This window comes from Cyprinus carpio, chromosome B10 (genome assembly GCF_018340385.1).
Source record: "Cyprinus carpio isolate SPL01 chromosome B10, ASM1834038v1, whole genome shotgun sequence".
Classification (NCBI taxonomy): Eukaryota; Metazoa; Chordata; class Actinopteri; order Cypriniformes; family Cyprinidae; genus Cyprinus; species Cyprinus carpio.
The window spans coordinates 5,908,694-5,936,635 of NC_056606.1; the positions used below are offsets into that span (position 1 = coordinate 5,908,694).

Below are 27,942 nucleotides of genomic sequence, written 5' to 3' on the forward strand. Positions count from 1 at the left end.
GTTTTTTTACTGCAAGAAAAAGATGTATATATTTAGTTTGTAATTAATTAAATGACCTGTGCAATCAAATGAATCATAATTTGTGTAGTTTGATGCTTCCTTCTTGTTTTGCTCATGATAGCTGTATGAGACATGTAAAGATGATTGCCTGTAGGGTCTCAAAGGTCAATAACGCAGCACGTTTCCACAAACACTGTTTCTAAGTTAACTTGAGACTAGTTCCTTCTCATCTTCTATGGTCTTTGGAAATGTGGATACATCTGTCTTCAGTAAACTGTAAAGATCTAAGTATTCTTGGTAGCAACTATGTGTGTGTGTGTGTGCGCGCGTTTACTTCAACATAGCAACCATACATTAGTGGTGTTTCTACTTTCATTCATTCATCATTTTACTATTGCATTTAATCATTAATTGGTTATAATAATCATTTAAACCATTTACAACCTTCTTCAGTTGATTGATTCATTGATTAGTCTCCACTTCAATGTTTTTAATGTCATGGGATGTTGTTTTGAAGCAGTAATTTTCCATTGCTACTGCTTGTTGTATAATAACACTTGTTGGATTTGTGTTGGTCAGACAGAGTCCAAGCAGTGAAACAGAAGCATTTAAGATTATTTAACAAACTCTGCCTAAATTTGACTCCTGGTCTTCATTTGACAAATTTTTTAATGTCATGGTGTTTTGTTTTTTTGTGGTAATTTATTTCCCAGTGTGCCTTGCACGGGACTTAACAGAGAAGGTTTTGAAATTATATTTCTAGTGGGCCTATCTTTTTCTTGCTAGTAACAAAATCTTATTATACTAGTCATAGCTGCTTTTTACTTCTGTTATGACTGGTCAGAACTGTAGAGTTCAATTAAAAATCTTACTAGTAAAAAAATAAATACAAATAAAATAAAAAACTGACTAGTAACATTCTTGCGTACTGGTTAACTTTTGTTAGACTTGAGGCCTATGTGAAGTGACTTTCAAATGAAATGAATCACTACTTTATTCACAAGGTTTGTATCATTTCACCATAAAATTACATCTTTTGTCAATGAAATCGAACTTGAAAAGGGAGGCATTCTGATTAATAACGGTTTCTAGCAGTAAAGACATAAAGCAAAACAGAGACAACATTTTTGAGACACAAATACATTTTCACAGCGTTTATTCAGCATAGGACACTCACAGACCATAACTATGAAAATACTAACTTCACAAGCCAAAAGGTCAAGTTTAACAGAACATTAATATATATGTGCTGGGTTGAATTAAGTTCAATGGGAGTCTTCTCCGTTTTGACCAATGAGAAAAGAGAAAGCAGAGTGTTTACTGGGTCATCTGGGCCTCGATGGCTTGTGCCGTCCACTCCGGTGCTGCCTGACTGATCTTCTCCAGGAGGTTGTTCACCTGGAAGCACAGGGACTGAATCTGCTTGTCCCAGGTGGGCAACGGCTCTCGCGCTGATGGAAATACGAGACTTCGTTACATTTTATTCATGGTTACACAGTATTCATATTCAACATATTCAGCCCCAAACCAAACTTACTTTCAAAATGGACAATGCCATCTATCTGGTCAATGAATCCATTCATGCGACCTTCAGTAATCATTTGTACGATACTTATATTCAATATGGACTGTGGGATATATATGGTTTGTTATTTAATTTGTGTGAGGTAAGTATTCACAGCACTTCACTTTTTCCAAATCTTGTTATGTTACAGCCTTTTCCAAAATGGATTAAATTCATTATTTTCCTCAAAATTCGACAAACAATACTCCATAATGACAATGTGAAATTTTAGGGTATTGTCTGCAGAATTTTGAGGAAAATAATTAATTGAATATATTTTGGAAAAGGCTGTAACATAAAATGTGGAAAAAGTGAAGCGCTGTGAATTATTTCCGGATGCACTGTAGAATGAAATTTTAGGGTATTGTCCATGTGACCACTGAAGACTGGCGTTGCAATGATTGATCACAGGAATAAATAAATTACATTTCACACAACTTTATCATAATAGATAAACTGATATTTTTAGTGGTTACACGAAGCGATTTTTGCCAAAGTTGGTTCGATTCACCCAAGCAACCAACAAAACGCAAGCACTGAGGTGCCCACAAGCAACACAAAACTTTTACCTCGGTCCCTATTAAAACAAGCACGCCCATACCCCAAAAGGACCACGCCCCTATTTTTATATCTCCACCCCGCATACGTTCACAACCCTGGCATGACAACGATTGCAGCCAGCACAGATAAGTTGTGTGAAACAATGCAAAATCAACATTACTCATCTATCAAAAATAAACAACCTCGGTCTGACACTGCAGTCAAAAAAGTTTTTCAAAAATTGCTTAGTGCACCTTCAAAAGCTGCAGTAAGTTTTGCCTCTTTGCCGCCATCTCTGTTTGAAACCTGCAATTGCAGCTATTTGCAGAATTATTTTCTTTATGTAGATTGTGCATGGTTGCTCATCGCGGATGAATCTAATGTTTTAAGTTGATGTGTGGCTGTCACCGCACCGATGTGGATATTCACTGTACTTCGGAAAAACAGATTCTACGTATTGGGAAGTATGACCCAAATAAGAATTTTCACCAGATACTGTCATCTGAACAAATAAGAAACTTGTGTTCTGACCAACTGAGAAAAAAAGCATTGTAATAAATTGCACTACTACCTCATTGATTAAATCTAATGATTGGTTAGCTCATATCACATCAAACTAGGGATGTGACGAGATCTTCACATCAAACTAGGGATGTGACGAGATCTCGCGGCGATATACTCGCAAAACAATTTAGTGTGTTCCCTGATTACCGCTAAATCGCCATCACCTGCTTTCAAATGGAGCGCCATTTAAAGACAGAATATCTAACGATAGACAAGCTACGCAATATCGCGTTCATTATCGAAGGCAATTAATCTGCGATAATGAACGTGATATTGCGTAGCTTGTCAGTGAACTACGGCTAAGTTAGAGTAAGAGATCTGAAGTTTCAGAGTTCTGAACACTGGCTGGTTATGTACTTGCTCAAATATTGATTTCGGATCATTTTTAACCAAAAAGAGTTATGGACTGCAGCTTTAAATTGTAATAATATTTCACAATATTACTCTTTTTCTTGTATTTCGGATCAAATAAATGCAGCCTTGGAGAGCATAAGAGACTTTCAAAAACATGAATTTACAACAGACGTTTCCTAACAGTCAGTCAGCACAGCTGTACCTTTGCAGGAGGAATCTCCAGAAGAGCTCCTAGCTCTTCAAACGTGATGTTATTGTAGAGTTTACTAGCAGACAGCAGGTTGTGCTCAATGACTGCTCGGTCTAAGATGCTTGAACCTGAAAGCATTAGACAAGTGTTAGTCATTAGCCTTTCCTAGCAAAGAACATGAATGAATGACAGTACTAAAGCATAACATGTAATACCGTCGGCTGTGGTGGCTTTCTGATGCGGCATCAGCATGGCAGCAAACTCTTGCAGCTGGTTTCCTCGAATGATTCGATCCAGGTACATTTTTTCAAGAATGCCGTAGGCAGCGAGTTGCTGACAGCGTTCATCCTTGAAGAGCGTAGCCAACATACGAGAGCGCTGCTGACCTTAAACACATTAAGAACTTATTATATAATGTAACCAGCTTCAAAGCTGAAACTGGTTAACCACAGTTCCAGCAGATTAACATTAGTGATGTAATAGATGAAGAGTACCTGCAGAGGCCAGTATGGTGCAGTGAAGCGCATGTTTCAGGGCCTCCAGACGCTCAGTCTCATGGACGATGGATTTGTAAGAAAGCTCATTATAGCGCTGAGCTGCTTCAATGAACTTCCTCCGATAGTCCAGAACTCTGGAGTAACAGACCTGCAAAACATGATGGAATATATTACAGTTCACAATAATCATAAAGCAGCCAGTTATTACAAAATCACACACTGTCCAGTTAGTAATCTAACAGACCTTAGTATTTGGATACAATTACTTTTGTATTGGAATGGTTGGGCCACAAAATGGTTTATGTTTGTTTGTTTTTTTTTTAACCACCAGTCATAGAGATACAGATGCATCTCAATAACTTAGAATGCTGTGAAAAAGTTCATTTATTTCAGTAATTCAACTCAAATTGTTAAACTCGTGTATTAAATAAATTCAATGCACACAGACTGAAGTAGTTTAAGTCTTTGGTTCTTTTAATTGTGATGATTTTGGCTCACATTTAAAAAACCCACCAATTCACTATCTCAACAAATTAGAATACTTCATAAGACCAAAAAAAAAAATTAATTGTTGGCCTTCTGGAAAGTATGTTCATTAACTGTACATGTACTCAATACTTGGTAGGGGCTCCTTTTGCTTTAATTACTGCCTCAATTCGGCGTGGCATGGAGGTGATCAGTTTGTGGCACTGCTGAGGTGGTCTGGAAGCCCAGGTTTCTTTGACAGTGGCCTTCAGCTCATCTGCATTTTTTGGACTCTTGTTTCTGATTTTCCTCTTGACAATACTCCATAGATTTTCTCTGGGGTTCAGGTCTGGTGAGTTTGCTGGCCAGTCAAGCACACCAACACCATGGTCATTTAACCAACTTTTGGTGCTTTTGGCATTGTGGGTAGGTGCCAAATACTGCTGGAAAATGAAATCAGCATCTGGAGAAGGAAGCATGAGCTCCAAAATTTCTTGGTAAAGGCAGTGACTTTGGTTTTCAAAAGTGGCTCACCAGTGACACTGTGACTTTGGTTTTCAAAAAAACTTAACACTGGGACTCAGCACTTGGGCTATGAGCTTCCTCCACCCTTCCTCCAGACTCTAGGACCTTGGTTTCCAAATGAAATACAAAACTTGCTCTCATCTGAAAAGAGGACTTTGGACCACTGGGACAACAGTCCAGTTCTTCTTCTCCTTAGCCCAGGTAAGACGCCTCTGGATGCTGTCTGTGGTTCAGGAGTGGCTTAACAAGAGGAATACGACAACTGTAGCCAGATTCCTTGACACGTCTGTGTGTGGTGGCTCTTGATGCCTTGACCCCAGCCTCAGTCCATTCCTTGTGAAGTTCACTCAAATTCTTGAATCGATTTTGCTTGACAATTATCATAAGGCTGCGGTTCTCTCGGTTGGTTGTGTTTCTTTTTCTTCCAGACTTTTTCCTTCCACTTAACTTTCTGTTAACATGCTTAGACACAGCACTCTGTGAACAGCCAGCTTCTTTGGCAATGAATGTTTGTGTCTTATCCTCCTTGTGAAGGGTGTCAGTGATTGTCTTCTGGACAACTGTCAGATCAGCAGTCTTCCCCATGATTGTGTAGCCTAGTGAACCAAACTGAGAGACTATTTTGAAGGCTCAGGAAACCTTTGCAGGTGTTTTGAGTTGATTATCTGATTGGCATGTCACCATATTCTAATTTGTTGCGATAGTGAAATAGTGTTTCTTTGTTAAATGTGAGCCAAAATCATCACAATTAAAAGAACCAAAAACTTAAACTACTTCAGTCTGTGTGCACTGAATTTATTTAATACATGAGTTTTCACAATTTGAGTTGAATTACTGAAATAAATGAACTTTCCCACGACATTCTAATTTATTGAGATGCACTTGTGTATCAATTGAATATGTAATTTTTTTTTAGATATTTTAAATTGTGTGATTAAAAAAGTTATTAATATATGAATACATTTATTTTTCAATTATTGTAGTATTATTTATATTAATTTATTTGTTGTTTACATGTATAAAACAACTGCAAAATGGTTTTCTTATCTATATAAACATTTTTAAATTTCATATATATGCATGTTTTTAAATTACATTTTATGGAAAATTTAATAACTGTGTTGTAAGCTATTTATTAATAAATATTTATTAATTACCAGCTTACAAGACAGTTAATAAATGTTTATTAGTAAGCTTTGTGGGTAAATAAAACAATTTTCCAATTAAATTCTAATGATTCTTCAAAACTCCACCAAAATCATCACAAATCTATTTGAAATACCGCTCAGGCCTACTGGATACTGTGCATTTTATTATCTATAGTTCAACTGATGGTGCACCTTGTAGTGAATCTGCAGCTGTTCATTGGTGGATTCATTCTGAAGTAAAGAAGCTCGGTTGATGTAGGCCTCGGCCTGAACTGGGTCATCGTCCTCCAAATACAGACGGGCGATTTTCAGATAAGTGTCCAATTTATAGTCCACATTGTACTGTCTGTTGAATCAGAAAAACATACACGAACAACATAAACTGATCATCAGTGACATGCAGACGCAAATAAGAAGCTTCAGTTTGTTCAAAGAGGGATGTGATCTTACTTCTGACCCGTCTCCAGCGGGATTCCCACAAGAACCTGCGCGGCGTTCCTCCAGTCCTCCTCTTTCTCGTAGATTGTGGCTAGATGCTGTCTGATCGAAGCCACCTGGAAGTGTATGAGATTGGCTCAAACGTGATCCACATGATTCCAGCACTGATCTGAGAGTACTGTTCACGACACATACCTGTTCTTCAAATGAGATGACTCTGGGCTGGATCTTCTCCAGGGTGAAGTGACACACGGCTTTCGCAGTGCCGTCCGGCAGGTTGAGAAGGTGCGTGCAATAGTCTGTCAACAGCTGTCTGGATATGACCAGGCTAACGTTCTCATTGACCACTGCACAAGTGTGAGAAACAGCGAAGCTCATCAATTTAGACAATGTAAAGAGAGGAATGTGTACGTTCTCATATTAAGCTGATTCTATTCTATTCATATCGCCAGACTAGCGTATTGATTATTAGTGTACTTACTTGCTTCAACAAATGCTTTCAGTGCCTCAAGTTGTTCTGCATCAATAAACTGAAGAGCCTTTTCTAATATTTGACGATATCTGTCAAAACACATTCATTAGAGTGAGAATTATTAGAATTGTTTGCAAAACAAAAACAAAAAAAAGAAGCAAGTGCTGTTGGGGGCAGGGCGTGTTAATTCTAGAACATCTGATTGGACAAAACTTTAAATACGCCCCTAAATGCAAGATGAGTCATCGATACATTTGGTCTTTTTTAACCAGAAAAGAAAGACTGTTAAAATGCTGTGTAAGACCATTTTGTCCACCTTTAGGCGCACACTAGCAAATAAATTACCTCTAAGCAAACACACATTAACTAAAAGTCTCAATTTTTCATTTCATTGCGTCTTTAATTCAGTAATTATATGCTATTTATGCTAACTTCTTGTCATTGCTCCAGCCCTTGCAAAATGTGCCATTAAATCCATAAATACATTACCATACGAATATTTATTAATGATTCTAATAACTACTAACCATTAATAATAGCGATGTTGCACTATAACTGTAATTATAAAATAATCTACGCATGTTGAAAGGTAGATCATCGCTAGCTAAACAATGTTAGCTTGTACCGATCTCATCTGCAGCGTCACATCTTTCATACAAAAAAAACTACGCAATAATTAATTCATGCAACAGACATACAGTGAGTAACAATTTGAGTAAATGACTTGAAATGACATACTTCCCAGCCAGATCTTTGTGAGAGCCGCTGGAGTTCATCAGCTGCGCGAGCTCCTGTCTCACGCCGGACGCCATCTTCCTCTGCGCGCTCACAACAGCGCGCGCCGCTCCGTCAAGTCCAGGCTCTTTTGCTTCTTCTTTTTGTTCAATGGCCGTTCACTCCTTAGGAGTGTTACCGCCACCTACTATATATCTCTATGTATTGCTATCAAATAAATAAATAAATAAATAAATAAAAAAATCAGTGTTGTAATGCCCCACCCACCCCAGAGGAACTGAGCCCAAGCTTCCTTATATCGATAAAAAGACTGTTACGCTGATCATCATATTTACTACATTTAAAAAGCACATGGTCTAGTGTTTCAAAAACATCACATTCATCACACATACTATTCTCACGCTTCCCCAGTAATGCAAGTGTTGAATTTAGTCCTGTGTGACCCATCCTTAATATAGAAATCATTACTTCTTTCTTTCTGTGCGTGTTTATAATTAATTATTTTTTTCTGTGCCTTCCATTTCTGAAAAAAAACAATATTATAAAACATTTTTTTTGTGCTCTTTTGATTTTACAATATTATAAAACCACCGACCCGTGCTTTTTTTTTATTTTCTTTTTTGTTATTTTTTTTTTATTTTTTTTTTAATTACGACCTTCGCAACACTAGGCATCCACCAAGTTTTTCTTGACTGACAGGTAAAAATAAAAAATAAAAAATTATTACTCTTTGCAACTCATAGTCCCTGCTCTCCTGATATGTGCGACTGCACTCCACGGGCACTGCCTAACAAACAGTATAGACGATTGAACATCCACCAAGTTTTTCTTGACTGCTTCTTTTGCTAACTCAGTCCCTGCTCTCCTGATATGTGCCGGCACCTAACAAAAGTATACGGTTATACCCTCTATTTTTATTCTGTATATTTTTGTTTTGTACAGTATTGAGTTTAATTATTTATTTTCTTGTATGTTATATGCTTTTTTTCTGTTTTATTTGTGTCTTTTGATCTTAAATTTGTATAAATCTGTATCATTAACCTTAAACTTATTTTCATGCACACTTCTATGCCCACTTATATCAATACAAAGCCATGGAATAGTGGTTTCAAAAACAGAATATTAGAGCTCCCCGATGAAAAGTATCCTGTGTGACCCATCCAGTCAGATCATTACCTTTTTGTGCCAATATAAACATGCTATAAAACAAAATAATCAAACCACCGCCCCGGGCAGCTTTTTCCCAAAACATTAATTTCATGAATAGAATACAATAGAATAGAATATTAGAGCTAGATGAAAAGTGCTACTATATTTTCATATACACTCATGTAATTAATAATATAATATGATTAATATATAATGTAATATAATATAATATAATATATAGTAAGCTATATGAGGTATGTTTATAATTTTGTTAGTGTAATTTTATTTATTATAATATATAGTAAGCTATATGAGGTATGTTTATAATAGTTCCTATAAATATCCTTGAAAATATAACGCAATATAATATAATATATATATATATTATCTATATATATATATATATAATATATATATATATATAATATATATATATATATATAACTATATATATATATATATATATATCTATATATATATATATACAGACAGGACAAAAGTTTGGAAACATTACTATTTTTAATGTTTTTGAAAGAAGTCTCTTCTGCCTCAATCAAGCCTGCATTTATTTGATCAAAAATACAGAAAAAAATAGTAATATTGTGAAATATTATTACAACTTAAAATAATAGTTTTCTATTTGAATTATACTTTAAAAAAATAATTTATTCCTGTGATGCAAAGCTGAATTTTCAGCATCATTACTCCACGCCTCAGCCAGTGTCACATGTAACTATCCAGTCTGTCACATGATCATTTAGAAATCAGTTCTAATATTCTGATTTATTATGAGTGTTGGAAACAGTTCTGCTGTCTAATATATTTGATGAATAAAAGGTTAAAAATAACTGCATTTATTCAAAATAAAAATAAAAATTCTAATAATATATAATCTAATAATATATTTTCTTTACTATCACTTTTTATTAATTTAACACATCCTTGCTGAATAAAAGTATTGATTTTATTTAAAAAAAAAGAAAAGAAAAAAACAATCACTGACCCCAAATTACTGACCAGTAGTGTATATTGTTATTACAAAATATTTATATTTTAAAAACATTGCTTCTTTTTTTTTTTTTTTTTTTTTTTTTTTTACTTTTTATTCATCAAAGTATCCTAAAAAAGTATCACATGTTCTGAAAAAATATTAAGCAGCAGAACGGTTCCAACTTTGATAATGAATCATCATATTAGAATGATTTCTAAAGGATCATGTGTTAATGATCCTAAAAATTCAGCTTTGCCATCACAGAAATAAATGATAATTTAAAGTATAATACATTTAAAAACAATTATTTTAAAATGTAATAATATATCACAATATTACATTTTTTTTCTGTATTTTTGATCAAATAAATGCAGGCTTGATGAGCAGAAGAAACTTCTTTCAAAAACATTAAAAATAGTAATGTTTCCAAACTTTTGGTCTGTACTGTATATATATATAAATATATATATATATATATATATATATATATATATATATACTATATATATATATATAGAGATATATATATATATATATAATTATATTAGAGATATAGATGAAGTGAATTATAAAAGATCCTATAAATAAAAAGCCTATATTTTATTGTAACATGTGCTACCATATTTTATATACAGTAATGGAAATAATTTAATATAATATTTTATATAAATGAAATCGAATACAGTTTAATATGTAAGGTGAATATATGTGAGTCACTTTCTGATCATTTGTTATTGCCATTCTTTTTAAAATATGATCCACATGGCTGCATCAATATCTCTTCGTCCTTACAAACGTTTATTGTTTATACCAGTAAACATGAGTTTTGATTCAGAATTAAAATGAACATAGTTTATTAGCTTGATATGATGGCAAAACAAACAAAACTTTAATGTTTTTAATCACATCTTATTGTATATAAATAATCAATCCCAATCATTGGAACATCCCTACAACTTAATTTCATTTTTTTTTATTCTATTCCTAGTCTATCTATAGCACACCTGTACATACAATTTATTCTTATTAATTTTTTTTGTGGTTTATTTCTATTTTTGTATGTGTATTTTATTCACATCTTATTTTAATTATCTGTGTGTTGTTATTGTCTCTGTGTACTTGAAGCTTGTGACACTAAAAAAAATTCCTTGTATGTGCAAACATGAGACACCGCACGGAAGTTGTGGCGTGACGTCATTTGTTGTTTCCTGCGAAGGCGTGGCTTGATTATGGGATGTTAGAGGTGAAATGGCGCTCGGCGCGGTATTTTAAACAATCGTCTTCGTCTGAGAGCGGATGATCGACGCGATGCAGCGCCGAGCTGGACTTACGAGTGCGTGATCGAGAGAAACCCGCGAGGATTTCAGAAGAGCGCCTGGACACTGATCTCGAGCGAGCGGAAGAGGTGCTTTGAGCTCGGGTGTGTGTACAGCGAGGGGCAAGATGATCTGCGCTAGTTAGCCGAGTTGCTAGCAGTGTGTGTGTATGTGTGTGTATATGTGTGTGTGTGTGTCAGCTCGCTTCAGAGTGCGTCACACGCCCAGCTGAGATCACGAATAATTGCTGCTAATGTCTGAGGAACTTCTGCATCACAAACCAAACACGGGCAAAGCTCAATAGTGTTAGTTATTAGTGGCTAACTGGTTAGCACCCGAGGCTATAACGTTACCTGACAGTCAGTGACAGCGAGCTGCTGGCCCTCGGCGCCTAGCATACTCACATTAGAGTTTTACTCTGCATAATTATTGGTTCACAGCATTAATAGTTGCATTTATTTTAATATATATATATATATATATATATATATATATATATATATATATATATATATATATACTTTTGTGGCAGAGTGACATGGTCCTCATTTTGTTTTTTTTATAATTAAATAGGTTTTAAACTGTATGCAAGTTTGACTTTTTGCGCTCAGGATGTTTATTTTATGTTTGCACAATATTCACTGATTCGGGTAATGGAAATAATGATCAATATTAAGTATTGTTGATGCACTTCTGTTTTCTAAACTGTGACGTTAGTCGCTTTAATCAGATATAACGTATAAATATCGTCGACTTTAAGCTTTAAAAGAATTCACTTGCTTGGCTTTCGTTTGAAGGACAGACTCTTTAATGTGTATGCGTTTGCAATATTACATTTTTATTTTATATACATGCGATGGTACCAATTCATTTGAACTAAAATAATACATGTGAGCGAAGGTGAAGAGAACATTGCAGCTTAGTTTTTTTATTATTAGTAGTAGTAGTATTTTTTATTCTGTTGTTCAAAACCTGTATGGCTTCTTTTTCGTCATTGCAAGCCCATAAAGATGTTATCAAGTTGACAAAATCAATCCTCAGTCATTACACTCTGCGGAGAAATGTGCGCTGATAGTGAATGGGTGCCGAGGCTGTCATGTTTTTTGTTTCCGTGAAGAAAAAGTTATGCAGGTTTGAAACGAATAACGACAGATTGAGATTCTTAAGTCTTAAAATGATGATTGTGAACGTCGTTTGTCTGTGCTGCTCCTCCTTTGTGTGACACAAGCACAGATCCTGCTGTTTTTCTGCCGCTGTTTCTCGTGTCTGAACTGATGACGAGATGAAAATGGCGGATCTTTCGAAATCAGCCCCGGCCTGAAACAGACGCGGCGCGCGAGGACTCTCTTCAACAGCAGACAAACATACCCGTCTACTATAACGCGCACGAATGCCTCGTAAATAGAGAGATTTCCATGGCAACGGGAGAGCAGGCGCGTCGAATATCAACAAACTCCGTCTGATGTGAAACTGACGGACGGTAGTGTTTGGTTTCACTGAATTAACTGTCGAGGTAAAGGATTAAGCACTGATTGTTATTGTCAGGCATATCCAGAGAGGCCTGCTGTTGTTTCACGGTGTTTAAAACGGCTGTAAAAGTGTTGAATGTTACGTTTGAGCGACTAAACGCATGCATAAAAGTGTAACTATTATTTTGAGTATGGATGGTGAAGCACAGCCTGGTTAGTTCATGGTGTTAGCTGTGACAGCTGTGCCTCATATATTTATATATATATATATAATTGTGTGTTAACTGCTGGTTAGCTCCTGTGCTAGTTAGCCGCATAGCCGCTGAGCATCAACAGCCCGTCTACACTGAACGCGAGAGTGTCGGGATGAATGGGAGCGGTCCTGTCGCAGTTTATAAAGTGTTTAGTAGATATGGAAATTTAAATGGCCCGCCAGTTGATTGTAGCGGAATATGTTACATAACTATTATGCAGCTGTGTTTGATATGATGGGTTGGGCTAGTAGTTTCAGTCCAAACTGATACATAAACAACACAACTGGTAGCAGTTGTTCCCAGTACAGTACATTTCAGTGTTTATAAATGCTGTGTGGACATGCTGAAAAGGAAAACATGGTTCCCACAAGCCCTGTAATTGCAGAGTATATTTAACTCGTTTTCTTTACCCAGATTATTATTGAAAGTCTAAATTCATGGAATAATTTATGGGAAAATATCTGGAAAAACTCTTAAATATTAATATAATATCATATATGTTAGTATATATACTAACTATGTGTGTGTGTGTGTGTGTGTGTGTGTATATATATGTGTGTATATATATATATATATATATATATATTAGTAGTAGTTAAAGGGATACTCCACCCCAAAATTAAAATTTTGTCATTAATCACTTACCCCTATGTCGTTCCAAACACGTAAAAGCTTTGTTTGTCTTCAGAACACAATTTAAGATATTTTGGATGAAAACCGGGAGGCTTGTGACTGTCCCATAGACTGCCAAATAAATAACAGTGTCAAGGTCCAGGAAAGTATGAAAAGCATCATCAGAATACTCCGTCTGCCATCAGTGATTCATCCGTAACATTATGAAGCGAAGAGAATACTTTTGGACACGAAGAAAACAAAAATAACGACTTATCAGTCCCATAGACTGCCAAGTAAATAACAGTGTCAAGGTCCAGGAAAGTATGAAAAGCATCATCAGAATACTCCATCTGCCATCAGTGATTCATCCGTAACATTATGAAGCGAAGAGAATACTTTTGGACACGAAGAAAACAAAAATAACGACTTTATTCAACAGTTTGTCTCCTCTGTGTCTCTCCACATCAGTGTAGCGCCATTTTGGAGAATCTGAGCTAAACACAGGCAGCATATGCTCTTCTATGTCAGCCGTGCCAAGGTATTCTCGTCGCTTCATAACGTTACGGTTGAATCACTGATGGCAGACGGAGTATTCTGATGATGCTTTTCATACTTTCCTGGACCTTGACACTTATTTATTTGGCAGTCTATGGGACAGTCACAAGCCTCCCGGTTTTCATCCAAAATATCTTAAAAAAATTTCCCGAAGATGAACAAAGCTTTTATGGGTTTGGAACAACATGGGGTTAAGTTATTAATAACAAAACTTTCATTTTGGGGTGGAGTAACCCTTTAAATACAATTACATTTGTTTAATGTTAAATAATAAGAAAATAATTTTATATAGTTTATTATTTGTAAAGTCAACATTGTTTATACACCAACACGTGTGTTAATAATATTAAAAAAAGATATGTATATAGTTAATGTTTATATATAATGTTAAATAATATGAAATATATGCACTTTATAGTTTTACTATATTGTATTTTGATAGAGCTAGCTCTAAAAAAATTTTGAATAGTGGTGTACTTGTGATACATTTACACTGTTTCAGTAATCTAGTCTCATCTCTTGTTTGTGGGTGTTTCTATGTTTTTAGTCATTTGAGAAATGCATTTTTCACCCCCAGTGTGTTTTCAGTAACTCCGTACACGATGGATGTGGTTTCACCTGAGCTCAACAGCCTCCTCCCTGATGAGATTATGGATACGGAAGCCATCGCGATGGAAGAGGAGCTCCCCGCCGAGCACCTCGCCGCTCCTCCCCAATCTGAACCAGAGCCGCCGCAGGTTCCTATGGAGACCGAGCTGCCTGAAATCGTCAGCTTGTGTCCAGCCACCACGTCTATGCAGATGACCTCCACCGACGCTCAGTGCAGCACCAGCTCAGGAACTCAGCTCCTCCTCGCCCCCTCAAGCCTCATATCCGGCACCACCACCTCTGCCAAAACCACCAGTCCTGCGGTGACTCAGAACCTCCCCAAAATCTCCAGCGTTACTGTCCCGGCCAACCACCAGCTCATCATCAACAAAGTGTCCGGCGCCTCCGCTGCGGATGGCAAGTCTCCAGGCACTGCTGTGCTCAAGCCAGAAGGCCAGAAACTCTTGGTTGCCGGCCTCAGTAAAACAGGGCAGCCCATTATGTTGGCTCTGCCCCACACTTGGAACAAGCCCGCCACTACCCAGGGCACAGGGGACGCCAAGGCCCAGCCGACGCAGATCAAAATGTTGACGACAGTAGGGAAGCCTGTGATAGCGGTGAGCTCAGCCAGTCAGCTGATGGGCAGCTCCAGCACACTGCAGGCCCAGCAGCTCAAGACACTTCAGGTGGGTGTTTACAACCTTTCATTAAAACACCGATCATGCAGACATCGCAGAAATGAAGCATAAATATTACCATTTTATTTTAAGACTCTTGGCCACAGTTTCTCATAATTTTCTGAGTTGTTGTTTTTTTTAAATAAGAAATGCAATGGTGTTACCTAATATGAAAATCAGTCATTGCTGCAGCTGAGAAGTAGTTAATCACTTTTACACTTTGTACACAAGCATGGAAAGAATATTCGTAATTTTTTTTTTTTTTTTTTTTTTTTTTTTTTGTAGTAAGTAAAAATGTATTTTTTAAATGTATTATTTATTCATAGATGCAAACTCCTCACCTTTAGGTGACAACTCACTTTTTTTAGATCAATATAGGTCACCTGTGAGATTTGCTTAGAGCCAGTGAGAAAGTGTTTTTATTGTGGGGGGCGGGGGGTATTATAACAGTTAATAAAGAACTGGGGGTCACTTTTGTGTTTTATTTTATTTACTGTGATGTATTGTTTTTTTTTGTTGTGTTTGGAGTTGTGGTATGAGTTGTGGGAGAGGTGAAGAGTTTTGGATTTTATTTTGGATTTTAGGTTAGATTTGCCATTTTTGTCTTAAATAGCCTGCATTGGGGAAGTTTGCCTAATGGTTGGAGAGTCCACTTGTAACCCAAAGGTTGCAGGTTTGAGTCTTGTCCCGGTAGGGATTGTAGGTGGGGGGAGTGAATGTACAGCTCTCTCTCACACCTTCAATCAACTTTACATTTTTACCACAACTGAGGTGCCCTTGAGCAAGACACTGAACCCCCACCTGCTCTCCATGGTGCTCACTGCTCCGAGAGGGTTCACTGCTGTGTGTGTGTGTGTGTGTGTCTGTGTACTGCTGTGTGTGTGTGTGTTCACTGCTGTGTGTTGTGTGTGTTCACTGCTGTATGTGTGTGTGTGTGTGTGTGTGTGTGTGTTCACTGCTGTGTGTGTGTGTGTGTGTGTGTGTGTGTTCACTGCTGTGTGTGTGTGTGTGTGTGTGTGTGTGTGTGTGTGAGTGTGTGTGTGTGTCTGTGTGTGTGTTGGTGTGTGTGTGTGTGTGTGTGTCTGCTTGTACTGCTGTGCTGTGTGTGGTGACTGCTGTGTGTGTGTGTGTGTGTGTGTGTGTGTGTTCACTGCTGGTGTGTGTGTGTGTGTGTGTGTGTGTGTGTGTGTGTCTGTGTGTGGTGTTCACTGCTTGTGTGTGTGTGTGTTCACTGCTGTGTGTGTGTGTGGTGTTCACTGCTGTGTGTAAATGTGTGTGTTCACTGCTGTGAGTGTGTTCACTGCTGTGTGTGTGTTCACTGCTGTGTGTATGTGTGTGTTCACGGTGTGTGTTCACTGCTGTGTGTGTGTGTGTGTTTTGTGTGTGTGTGTGTGTGTTCACTGCTGTGTGTGTGTGTGTGTGTGTGTGTGTGTGTTCCCCAGTCACTGGTGTGTGTGTGTGTGTGTGTGTGTCTGTGTACTGCTGTGTGTGTGTGTGTGTGTTCACTGCTGTGTGTGTGTGTGTGTTGTGTGTGTGTGTGTTCACTGCTGTGTGTGTGTGTGTTCACTGCTGTGTTTGTCCGTGTGTGTTCACTGCTGTGTGTGTGTGTGTTCACTGCTGTGTGTGTGTGTGTGTGCTGTGTGTGTGTGTGTGTGTGTGTGTGTGTGTGTTCACTGCTGTGTGTGTGTGTGTGTGTGTGTGTGTTCACTGCTGTGTGTGCGCACTTTGGATGTGTTAAATGCAGAGCACGAATTCCGAGTATGGGTCACCATACTTGGCTGTATGTCACTTTCACTTTCATAGCACTTCATCTTTTATAACATGTGATCTTGTTGCAACACTTTACAAAAATCAAGATGTTTTTTTTGGGGGGTTTTTTGGTGTAAAGTTTTTGTTTTTTTGGGGTGTTTGTAAAAATACCTTGAAGTAACTGCAAATGAGCATGTGAAACAAATAAATCATTTGAAAAGCATTTAAAAAAAAAAAAAAAATATTAGCATTTAAAAAAAATTCATGTGGAGCATTCTCACCTTTTTCCCCCCTTACCTGTTTGCATCACTGATTATTTATATTCGATTAAAAAAAAGTTTTCTTTTAATGCAAAAAATATTATATTTTATTATTATTATTTTTTACTGTTTATAACCTTTTAAATATTTTTTTTTAAAAGGTAAAAGGCTGTTTTTATTACTGTATTTTTAAAATGTGCAGTTATTCTTAGTAATATTTCAAAATGAGTTATTTTTGTAGTATAATTCAAATGAGCTATTACTATTTGTTGTTGTTGTTATATTACATATTTGTAAATGTTAATGTCTTTTGTTACTGTATTTTTAAAATAAGCTATTAATAATATATTTATAGTAACTTTTAAAATATCTTTTGTTTTATTTTAAAAACTTATTTTTGAAAATAAAATATTTGTTATCAAATAAAAAAATACATTTGTTTAACTGTATTTTTTTAAATCATCGATTAAATTCAATATATTGACTTATAGCCATGTTTGTACATTATTATTTTTTTCTGTAAGGGAAAATAGCATTGGTTAATTTAATTACCTTAAAGTGCAATCTTATTTCCTGTTCAGTGTCTATCATAGGTGGCTGAAATAATTGGCAAGTATCATATTTTCTCCTCACAGATCACAAAGAAGCCCCCAGTATCTACAGCTGGACCGATGATTACAAAGCTCATCATCACAAAAGCCCTGAACAATAAAGGACTGTCCAGCCCAGCTTCTGTGGCTCCTGTAGTGACCGGTACTCTTCTGTCTGTCTTTATAAAATATACCTTGACCAAGAGTGCTTTTTCTTTTAACAGCACAGCTATGATATCTGTATTTGAATTCCCTTTTTTTGTCCACAGGGCGAGTTGTTACCCAGAGTACTCCAGTGACACCTCCACGCACCATCACCATCGGTGAGACCAGCACTGTGCCACAGAATGCGTCTGGTAACAGCAAAGTCGCCATCTCACCTCTCAAGTCTCCCAGCAAGGTCTTAAATCTTTTAAATGTAAAAACTGGCATTGCAATTCCATTCGCCTGTCTTTGTGATGCCAGTTTTTTTTCTCAGTGATGGCTCACTCTGGTTTCTGACATCACCCTCTTCCTCATGTTTCTCCCGTCTGTAGCTGACTGTGGTTTCGGTGGCCAGTCAGTCTCCAAACTCGCCTCAGAAGTCTGTGACGCTGCCGCTCAACGTGGCTCTGGGCCAGCAGATCCTCACTGTCCAACAGTCTGCCGCCACCTCTCCAGCTAAAGCAGGAACCAGCCAGTCCACCGCACAGGTACGTCCAACCAGAGCCCTCACAAACCAAACCAGTTTGCTGTACTGTCAAATATAGATTTGAACTGCCCCATTCTGCAATAACAGCCTGTATTACGGTGTAATTTTGTGTACAACAACAGCACTATATTTTAATGCTGATTTCTTTGTACAGACTGTAAAGTCAGTGCAGACAGTGGGAGGAGTGGGAACATCCCAGTTTAAGACCATCATCCCCTTCTCCACACCTCCTAATGTGCAGCAGATCCAGGTGCCGGGTAGCCGCTTCCATTATGTGCGTCTGGTAACGGCCACCACCGGCAGCAGCACCGCACAGTCGAGCGGCAGCACCAACACCAACCCTTCAATCCAACCAGGTGAGTATATCACAGACAGTCCAACCCATGTGAGGGATGGGGGACACAATTTTAACCCTTCCAGTTCTGGTTCTGCTTTCTCTTAATGATTCTATTTCTGCTTACGAATTCTTTTAGTACTTTTATGGAATGAATAATTGGGTTAAAAAAGAAATGCAATTCCATTTGCCAAATAGGGCTGATCAGTTTTTTCTCTTTATTTAGCCTACATATAAACAATCATGTGCATAGGAAGAAAAAAAACAAATGCAAACTGCATGTTTTCAGCATCTGTCATCTCACGTTCTGAGGACATGAACATATGAACTTCATCTCCAGAACTGCAGCATTTCACTATTTCATTTGACAAAAGCCATTAAAGGTATACTACAACTTAAAGGTGACCTTTTATGCCCCTTTTTACAAGATGTAAAATAAGTCTCTGATGTCCCCAGAGTGTGTATGTGAAATTTTAGCTCAAAATATTCCACAGATCACCTTTTAAAACTTGTTAAAATGGCCACTTTTACGGTTATGAGCCAAAACGTGCCGTTTTTGTGTTTGTCCCTTTAAATGCAAATGAGCTGGTGTTCCCAGCCCCCTTTCAGAAGAGGGCGGAGCTTCAAGAGCTCATGCTCTGTCATACCGGCAATAACAAACAATCTCACGCACTGAAAATGTCAGAAACTCTCAAGTAGCCAACTTCACATTGCTTTCATTTGCAATTTTTAACCTCCACATTCCTATTTATGATTATTCTGGTACCCCGTGAAGGCAGCATCAGTGAAAACAGGCAAAGACAATAGTAGCTTTAGCAACATTAGCCTTACTGGGTGCCGAGAAGCTCTTTCAGAAAGGGCAATTTGGAAAACAAAATATGACACACTTTGTCTGGAGCTGATGTTCGCACACAAAGCCTTGGTATCGATCCCTCTTTCAGAATCAACTTTTGTAAAAATCCAGCGCCATCGTAGGGAGAAATCACTTGTTCTAAGAGACTGTTTTTGATTTATTGGGATTATAAAAAAAAAAATGAGTGTGGGTGGATTTTTACCGTAATAGTCTGGCTGGTTTTCACACACTGCGGCGCAACATCTGTGTGTAAAAGTTTGCTTAAACTTACCACAGAAATGTGTTACTTTTTAATAGTAAATCATATATTACTCAATAATGTTAATAAAAAAATACAAATAATAAAATATTAAAAACATTGACTTATTTATTGAGTTATTTTAAGGAATTTCATACAACCAGGATATTTTTTCATCTGTTTACATTTATACAGTATATAAGTTCTTTTGTGCAGCACCATGTTAGACAAAAAAGACTTAAATTAATTTCATAATTTGATACATTTGTTAAACCATAAAGCACGGAATACAGAAATTAGTTTTTATTACTTTGTTAAATGAATTTTTAGTTTTTTTAGAGGTGCGTAAATGCAATCCATCAATTGACCTGAACTGTATGTTAATGTAACTGTAATAACTGTAACTGTTGAATGTGGTAACTTTTTTTTTTTTAATGTGACAATGCATCGTGTAGTACTGTTAGTCATGAACAGTATCGATAACTACTGCACTGATTTCAGTCTCAGTTAGATGTAGACTATGTTTCTGATTCAAGAGAACCAGGTGTTAAATTATTACCCTGAATGTGTCTGATTTAGTTAAAAGAAACATAGGAGTCTTTTAATTCTGTTATCAAACTACACTTTACAGATTTAGAAGAACTGGTTTTCAGTTCCCAACCGTACCCCTGTGACAGTCTTTCAAAATATTTATTTTCATCATTCCTGTTTTAGGCGATGGTCTGTCAATATGCAACCCTTTATTGTTTGTATAATGGGTCTACTGCAGCGATCCATTTTTAAGAATGACTTTAATGATAGGATTGAAAATGAATAGGCTCATGAGTGATTTAAGAACATTCAATAATGTATCTACTGTTGTGTTGTTACAAAGCCAAGCCTGTGATGATGAACGCTGCAGTACGGATGTCTGTACCCATCGTCTCAGCACAGAGCATCAAACAGGTACACAGTCAAACACCTTGCTCACTACACGCAGTTAAACAGTGACATCATTGTTACGGATGGTTGTGCAGCTTTCGGTCTTTTTGCTGTTTGGTTTGATGTTGTTGATAATCTGTAGCAGAATTTGCACAATTAATCGTTAAAAGATGGCAATCTCAATTCAAACTGCTCATCACAATCTAATTTCTAAGTGAAAGCAATTCACATGTGTCTATTAAGCCTTTGGAAAAAGTCATACCAGAAGATTCAAATCTGTGTTTGTGCTGCCGCTGACACAGAGCAGACAGTTAGCATGTTTAGGTAAGAAACAGCTTCACAAACAGTCTTCAGCTACACGGTATTATTTCTGTTTTACCGTCATTCATTTTATCACGTAAACTAAGATGAAAGTGTTTTGTTTGGATATAAATATTGGTGTTTATGGTAGCATCAAAATAGAGCAAGTCATATTTTGAAAGTAACTGGCGCTGCAAATAATGTCAACTGCATCGTTTTGCCCCTAGGTGGCGACAAGTGACGGTTAAAAAATGTATTTGTGTTTTTTTTATTTGTTTAATTGATTTAGTTGATTTGTTAAAATTCATCCAGTAATGAAACAAGTGAAGTATTTATGAGTGAGTCATTGGACCTTTCATTCAAACCACCTTTTCATAATTTTGATATAAAAAATTTGTGTGTTAAATGTATTATATTTTAAATGCATATTGTATATTAAAATATTTAATAATTCATACAAATCAATGAATCATTTTTAAATAGATTGCAGCAATAAATATTTTTTCACACATTATTTTGTTTAGTTCAGAATCGTGGGAGAATCGTAATCTCAATTTGAGACAAAAATTGTGATTCTCAATTTATCCAGAATCGTGCAGCTCTTAATTTCACATATGCTTGATCATCTTTTTGTACACAGGTAGTACCCAAACCCTTGACGTCAGCAGCCCAGGTGGTGACCACCAGTCAGACGCCCCAGCGTCTCATCATGCCAGCCACACATCTGCCACAGATCCAGCCCAACCTCACCAACCTGCCGCCGGGCACTGTGCTCACCCCCGCCCATGGCTCTGGAAACATGGGCTACGCTGTGTTACCGGCCCCATACGTCACGCAGGTCTGTATATCAGTGATGGAGCAGGACATATGAGTTTGGGGTACGATGCGTCACGCAGGTCTGTATATCAGTGATGGATATTATATATATATATATATATATATATATATATATATATATATATATATATATATATAATATATAAAATATACAAATAACTAGAGCCTGACCGAGTGTTTGTGTGTGTATAATGTGGCCAGGTGTTATGTGTTTTTGTGTGTGTTTATGATTTAGGGAGTAAATATGAGTTTTGTTTGGCGATACCGATATTAGGGAGTAAAAATAAATCCAATATCGAGTCTAAACTTTTGACTGGTAACTGTATATAGAATGAAAATATATATATTTACATAATGACCTGCAGTTTTTATAATAGCAATTTTGCTGATGAGAGTGATCAGATGAATTGCATAGTCCTCTTTGCCATTAAAATTAACTTAATCCCAAAAAAAAAAAAACCTTTCCACTGCATTTCACTTGCTGTCATTAAAAGGACCCTTTCAGTAGATCTTGTTAACTCAGGTGAGAATGTTGACGAGCACAAGGCCATTATGTCGGCTGATTGGGTTAGAATGGCAGACTTTTCACTGAAATCATTGTTCTTCCATTGTTAACCATGGTTGACCTGCAAAGAAACGCGTGCAGCCATCATTGCGGTGCATAAAATGGCCACAGGCAAGGATATTGTGGCTACTAAGATTGCACCTAAATCAACAATTTAATAGTTCATCAAGAATTCAAGGAAAGAGGTTCAATTCTTGTAAAGAAGGCTTCAGGGCGTCCCAGAAAGTCCAGCAAGTGCCAGGATTGTCTCCTAAAGAGGATTCAGCTGCCGCCATATGCAGACTTGCTGGAATGGCAGCAGGCAGTGTGAGCGCATCTGCACGCACAGTGAGGCGAAGACCTTTTGGAAGATGGCCTGGTGTCAAGAAGGGAGCAAAGAAGCCAATTCTCTCCAAAAAAACCTCAGGGACAGATGATCTGCAGAAAGTATAGTGAATGGACTGCTGAGGCCTGGGGCAAGTCATATTCTCTGATGAAGCCCCTTTTCCGATTGTTTGGGGCATCTGAAAAAAGGCTTGTCCGGAGAAGAAAAGGTGAGCGCTATCTTCAGTCCTGTGTCATGCCCACAGTAAAGCATCCTGACACCATTCATGTGTGGGGTTGCTTCCTCATCCAAGGAGTGGGCTCACTCACAATTCTCCCCAAAAACACAGCCATGAATAAGAATGGTGTCCAATAACTTCTTCCAACAAACCCAACAACAGTTTTTGGTGAAGAAAGGTTTCCAGCACGATTGAGCACCGTGCCACAAAAGTGATAACTAGTGGCTCGGGGACCAGAATGTTGAATTTGGGTCCATGGCCTGGAAACTCCCCAGATCTTAATCCCATTGAGAACTTGTGGTCAATCCTCAAGAGGCGGGTGGACCAACAAAAACCCACTAATTCTGACAAACTCCAAGAAGTTATTATGAAAGAAGGTTGCTATCGTCAGGATTTGGCCCAGAATTGATTGATGCCCAGTATAGGGCCAACACTATACTACTCTTTGCATAAATGTCATATATTATATAATAGCAAACTTGAATACTTGTATATATATATTATATTCAAGGACATCCACAGAAACAACTGAAACAAAGATCTAAAAGCAGTTTAGCAGCAAACTTTTTGAAAACTAATATTTATGTAATTCTCAAAACTTGTGGCCATGACTGTCATAACACTTTTACATATATAAAATGTATCAATGATCACTCAAATAGGGTGATCATATACTTATAATGACTTGACGGAGGTGTGTTTTGCAGTTTGGGTATTTTTATTTTTAAAAATGAGTGACATCAGTGCACTTAAGGCAGGGTATTTAACAATTTAACAAACTTTATTATTCAAAATGAGTGACATTATATAAATATAATATACATAATAGATATATATATTTATATATATATATATATATTATATTGTTCTAACTGTGTTTAAAGTGTGTATATATATATATATATATAGCACTTGAATAAAGAATTGAGGATTCATTTAAATAGTCTTTTTGGCAAAAAACACACAGACCCTGGCATACAAATAGTTATATATAACTTGAATAAAACATATGAGAATTGAAATTTAAATTTGAAAAAACACTTTTGGTTTATAAAGATAAATTATTTTGATTATACATTTTTTTGTTTTTGATTTTGTTTTTTTTTTTTTTTTGTTTTGTTTTTTTTTTTTTTATGTTGTTAAATATTTATCTTTTTTGTTTCTTTTGAATTGATTGTTTTTTTTTTTTTTAAAACTAATAAAAAACAGTTGATCACTAAAAAAAAAGGACAAATTCTGTGAAATTCCGCATCATACAGTAAATTCTGTTTTTATGACTGGATTCCGTGATTCCGCGAGTTTTCTGCATCGTGACATGGGTCGCCAGTAACAGACAATGGAGTGCACTCTGTTGGACAAACTAAGTAATTACACCATTTAAAAGCATTTTCTCTGGTTATATGTTCTGTAAAAAAATTATATTGGTTCATGTCGGTGGCACATTTGCAGCAAATTCACTTGATGCCGATATATCTGCAGCAGTCTCATATCGGCTGATAAAATCAGCAAAACTATATATCGGTCAGGCCCTAAAATTAACCATCAGGTAACATTCTGTCTGTTTTATTATAGTTTATCAACGTCTGAAGCAACTTCGAGGCCGAGAAAACCCTGCAACTGCACACGGTCACAGTGTCTGAAATTGTAAGTGTCACCCGTCATTTGTTTTCCCTTCTCTGAAAACTGAAAATGGCCCATATAAAGGGTGTAATCTGTTTCAGCTGTTACACTTGGCAAGTGCTTTCATAGTTTCTAGATCTAGTTGTATAATAATGCAACAACTTCCTTCCTTTTAACAATCTGCAGTTCAGTTCTCATACTGTCATATTTACCAGCAAGGACAGTTTATTCTGGCGGACAGGAAGCAGATTATCAGAGGTGCCAGTATAGCTTGAAATTTTATTGCTCACAAGCACCCTGTCAAGCAGTTTACACATTAGCAGTGCCAAAAGCTTTGCCTGAAGCATCACATGTACCACTATTCAAATGTTAGGGGTTGGTAAGGTTGTTAATAAATTTTTATTTCAAAGAAATGCTTTTTTTTTTAACTTAATATATTTTCAAGGTTCTCTGATAAATATAAAACAGCAAAAAAAATTCAACACTGATAATAAATGTTTCTTGAGCATCAAGTCAACATATCAGAATGATTTCTGAAGAATCATGTGACAACGAAGACTAGAGTAATGATGCTGAAAATTCAGCTTAAAATCACTGAATTAAAAAAAATATTAAAATAGAAAAAACATTTTAAATTGCACTAATATTTCACAGTGTTGTTTCTGCTGTATTTCTGATCAAATAAATGCAGCCTTGGTGAGCAAAAGAGACTTTATTTTAAAATCTTTAAACTTTTGAACGGTAGTGTAATTCTTAAGGCAACTGCAGTTTACTCTCTAAGAGATTAATCTCTCGTCTCACAGGTATTGCGATTGCTTTGCCAACGGGGAGTTCTGTAATAACTGCAACTGTGTTAATTGCTTCAACAACCTTGATCACGAGAGTGAAAGACTGAAAGCCATCAAGGTAACAAATTACTGCCTTTCTGTAGACCTCCATTGTTTTTTTCTGTCTTTTTATCTTTGTGGTTATTTTCCATCTCACTACAGACATATTACTTCAAATATGCCATTATTATTTTTTTAGTTCAGATGCACAGTTTAGAATATCAGAGACTAAGAGGTGGGCTATTTGCCAGTTTACAACCGCATAGCAATGCCCTCTTGTTCATCTCTCTGTACAGGACAGTTCTCATGTAATGCTTTGAAAATCTATAGGTCTCAAAAGTAATGTATTTTCTCCCAGTCATGTTTAGACAGAAACCCTGTGGCTTTTAAGCCCAAGATTGGCAAAGGCAAAGAAGGAGAGTCAGACAGGAGACACAGCAAAGGCTGCAACTGTAAGAAGTCTGGCTGTCTGAAAAACTACTGCGAGTGTTATGAGGTGAGTGTTTGCACACTTCAAAGAATGTGGAAGCGTCCTATAGAAGATATTGTTGGGTTTTCACTTGTGTTTACAACCAGATATCATTCTTTTGTCTGTTCGCATTAGGCAAAGATCATGTGTTCGTCCATCTGCAAATGCATGGGCTGCAAGAACTTTGAGGAGAGTCCGGAGAGGAAGACGCTGATGCACCTGGCAGACGCTGCAGAGGTGCGAGTCCAGCAACAAACCGCAGCCAAAACCAAACTGTCCTCACAGATCTCAGATCTGCTCACCAGAACCACACCGGCCATCACCAGCGGAGGCGGAAAGTAAGTCCCGCCTTTATCAGCTCTGCATTATGATGTCTGTCCATCACAAGTTTTGTCATTCACTCTGTTCAGCTGTCTCTATATCAAAAAATTATCCATGAATCACCAGAACAGTATATTAGAATAATTTCTGATGGATCATGTGACACACAAGACTGGAGTAAAGATGCTGAAAATACAGCTTTGATCACAGGAATAAATTCCAGCTTTTACCACACAGCGATTACCTACTAACCCTGGGTTAAATGGGTTAAAAGCAGAGCACGAATTCTGAGTATGGGTCACCATACTTGGCTGTATGTCACATCACTTTCACTTACATTTGTCTCTTAAAAAGTCTTACATTTCAGCTTAAAAATCCTGCAGCAACCCTGTCCGCTGTGTTCTAGTGCAACTTTCTTTTTGCCCTTATGCAGGCGATCCGAGGCGATGCCACCGTTGTCTTCCTCTGCACTAGTTCTTTAACGTTGGTTTGGTGTGTCCTTACTCTTAGTGTTGGAGAATGATCTGGTAATAATTTGAGTGTCAATCTCTTTCCAGGTTGCCATACACATTCGTAACGAAGGAAGTGGCCGAGGCGACGTGTGACTGTCTGCTGGAGCAGGCCGAGCAGGCCGAACTCACCGACCAGCCTCAGGCCGTGGCAGAGCGCCTCATTCTGGAGGAGTTTGGTCGCTGCCTCAGGAGGATCATCAGTTTTGCTGGCAAAGTCAAGACAGACTGTCCTATCAACTGCTAGAGCTGTGACTCAGACCCGGGGTGTTGCTGAACCTAGACTCGAGCTCCACCGAGGGCACTTTTACCGGCCCTTATATGGATTCATGGGCCTTCTAATAAAAAGACACAAACCAGAACTTCCCATTGGCCTGTGAGATGTGTTGTGGAGGACACACTATATTCAGTAGGAGGACTACAGTACTTCATTGTAGCCCCTGTGATGGGCTTAACACTGTTTGCTTTACCGGAAGGGGTTTATTTTAGAACGATCGATACTATTTTAAGGTAGTTTTTGTTTTGTTTGCCAATGTTTTCCACTTTTAAATCTGCATAATCATGATATGTGTTTGTCTTTTAAAACTGGATTTTCATATCATCATCATTCACTGTCGTCTGAAAGCCCTTACTAATGACCTCGGGATAGTCGGGATGAGGAAGGAACTTCCCTGCACATGTTATAATTAGCTGTCTGATCATGACTTGTATACAGTAAGTAGCCTGTACTGTAGCTTCATTATATATAATTGCTCGCAGCAGATTTTGTTCATTGAGCAGAATCGGGTTCAGACTTCATGTTCAAGCACGCAAGCGTTCAGCCTGGATGGGACAAGGGCCACACCAGATTGATACAGGTTTCCTGTACTCCAGAAATCTAAGATTAGATTTTAATCTTTAATATTGAAAAAACAAGCAGCTCAGTAAGCTTTGTAATCCAGTAGTGAGTCTTAAAGCTTGTTTGATAGGCTTCTTCATCTCAGTCCACAGATCTGTTGGGAACCTGCTCAGTGAATTTTTTTTTTTTTTTTTTTTTTTTTTTTTTTTTTTGGTTTTCTTTGCAGTTATGGGTTGATCAGGTCTATCAGGGCCTAATTAAACCAAACCTTTCCATACTCTGAGTCTGATGAGTCTACACACGTGTATTCCCTTAAATACTTTATGGGTGAATCTCATGAAACCTGCCAAGAACATGTCTAGTTCATATTGC

At 37.2% G+C, this 27,942-nt stretch overlaps 2 protein-coding genes across 2 annotated transcripts; one reads left to right on the forward strand and one right to left on the reverse strand.

Moving 5' to 3' along the window:
• Positions 1 to 1,139: 1,139 nt before the first annotated feature.
• cops4 (COP9 constitutive photomorphogenic homolog subunit 4 (Arabidopsis)) lies at positions 1,140 to 7,645 on the reverse strand. The gene is made up of 10 exons (XM_042732221.1): positions 7,496 to 7,645; positions 6,767 to 6,846; positions 6,481 to 6,632; positions 6,298 to 6,401; positions 6,040 to 6,193; positions 3,707 to 3,857; positions 3,428 to 3,598; positions 3,217 to 3,340; positions 1,538 to 1,611; positions 1,140 to 1,451 (listed from the first exon to the last, which is right to left on the reverse strand). The coding sequence occupies exons 1-10, from the start codon at positions 7,567 to 7,569 to the stop codon at positions 1,318 to 1,320; spliced, it is 1,218 nt and encodes a 405-aa protein (XP_042588155.1). The 5' UTR covers positions 7,570 to 7,645; the 3' UTR covers positions 1,140 to 1,317.
• A 3,179-nt stretch (positions 7,646 to 10,824) lies between these two features.
• Positions 10,825 to 27,628, forward strand: lin54 (lin-54 DREAM MuvB core complex component). Its single transcript, XM_042731979.1, has 13 exons — positions 10,825 to 11,052; positions 14,419 to 15,115; positions 17,751 to 17,868; positions 17,975 to 18,105; positions 18,242 to 18,397; positions 18,551 to 18,752; positions 20,696 to 20,766; positions 21,683 to 21,910; positions 24,449 to 24,630; positions 25,410 to 25,512; positions 25,792 to 25,929; positions 26,038 to 26,240; positions 26,781 to 27,628. The coding sequence occupies exons 2-13, from the start codon at positions 14,444 to 14,446 to the stop codon at positions 26,977 to 26,979; spliced, it is 2,403 nt and encodes an 800-aa protein (XP_042587913.1). The 5' UTR covers positions 10,825 to 11,052; positions 14,419 to 14,443; the 3' UTR covers positions 26,980 to 27,628.
• Positions 27,629 to 27,942: the final 314 nt, after the last annotated feature.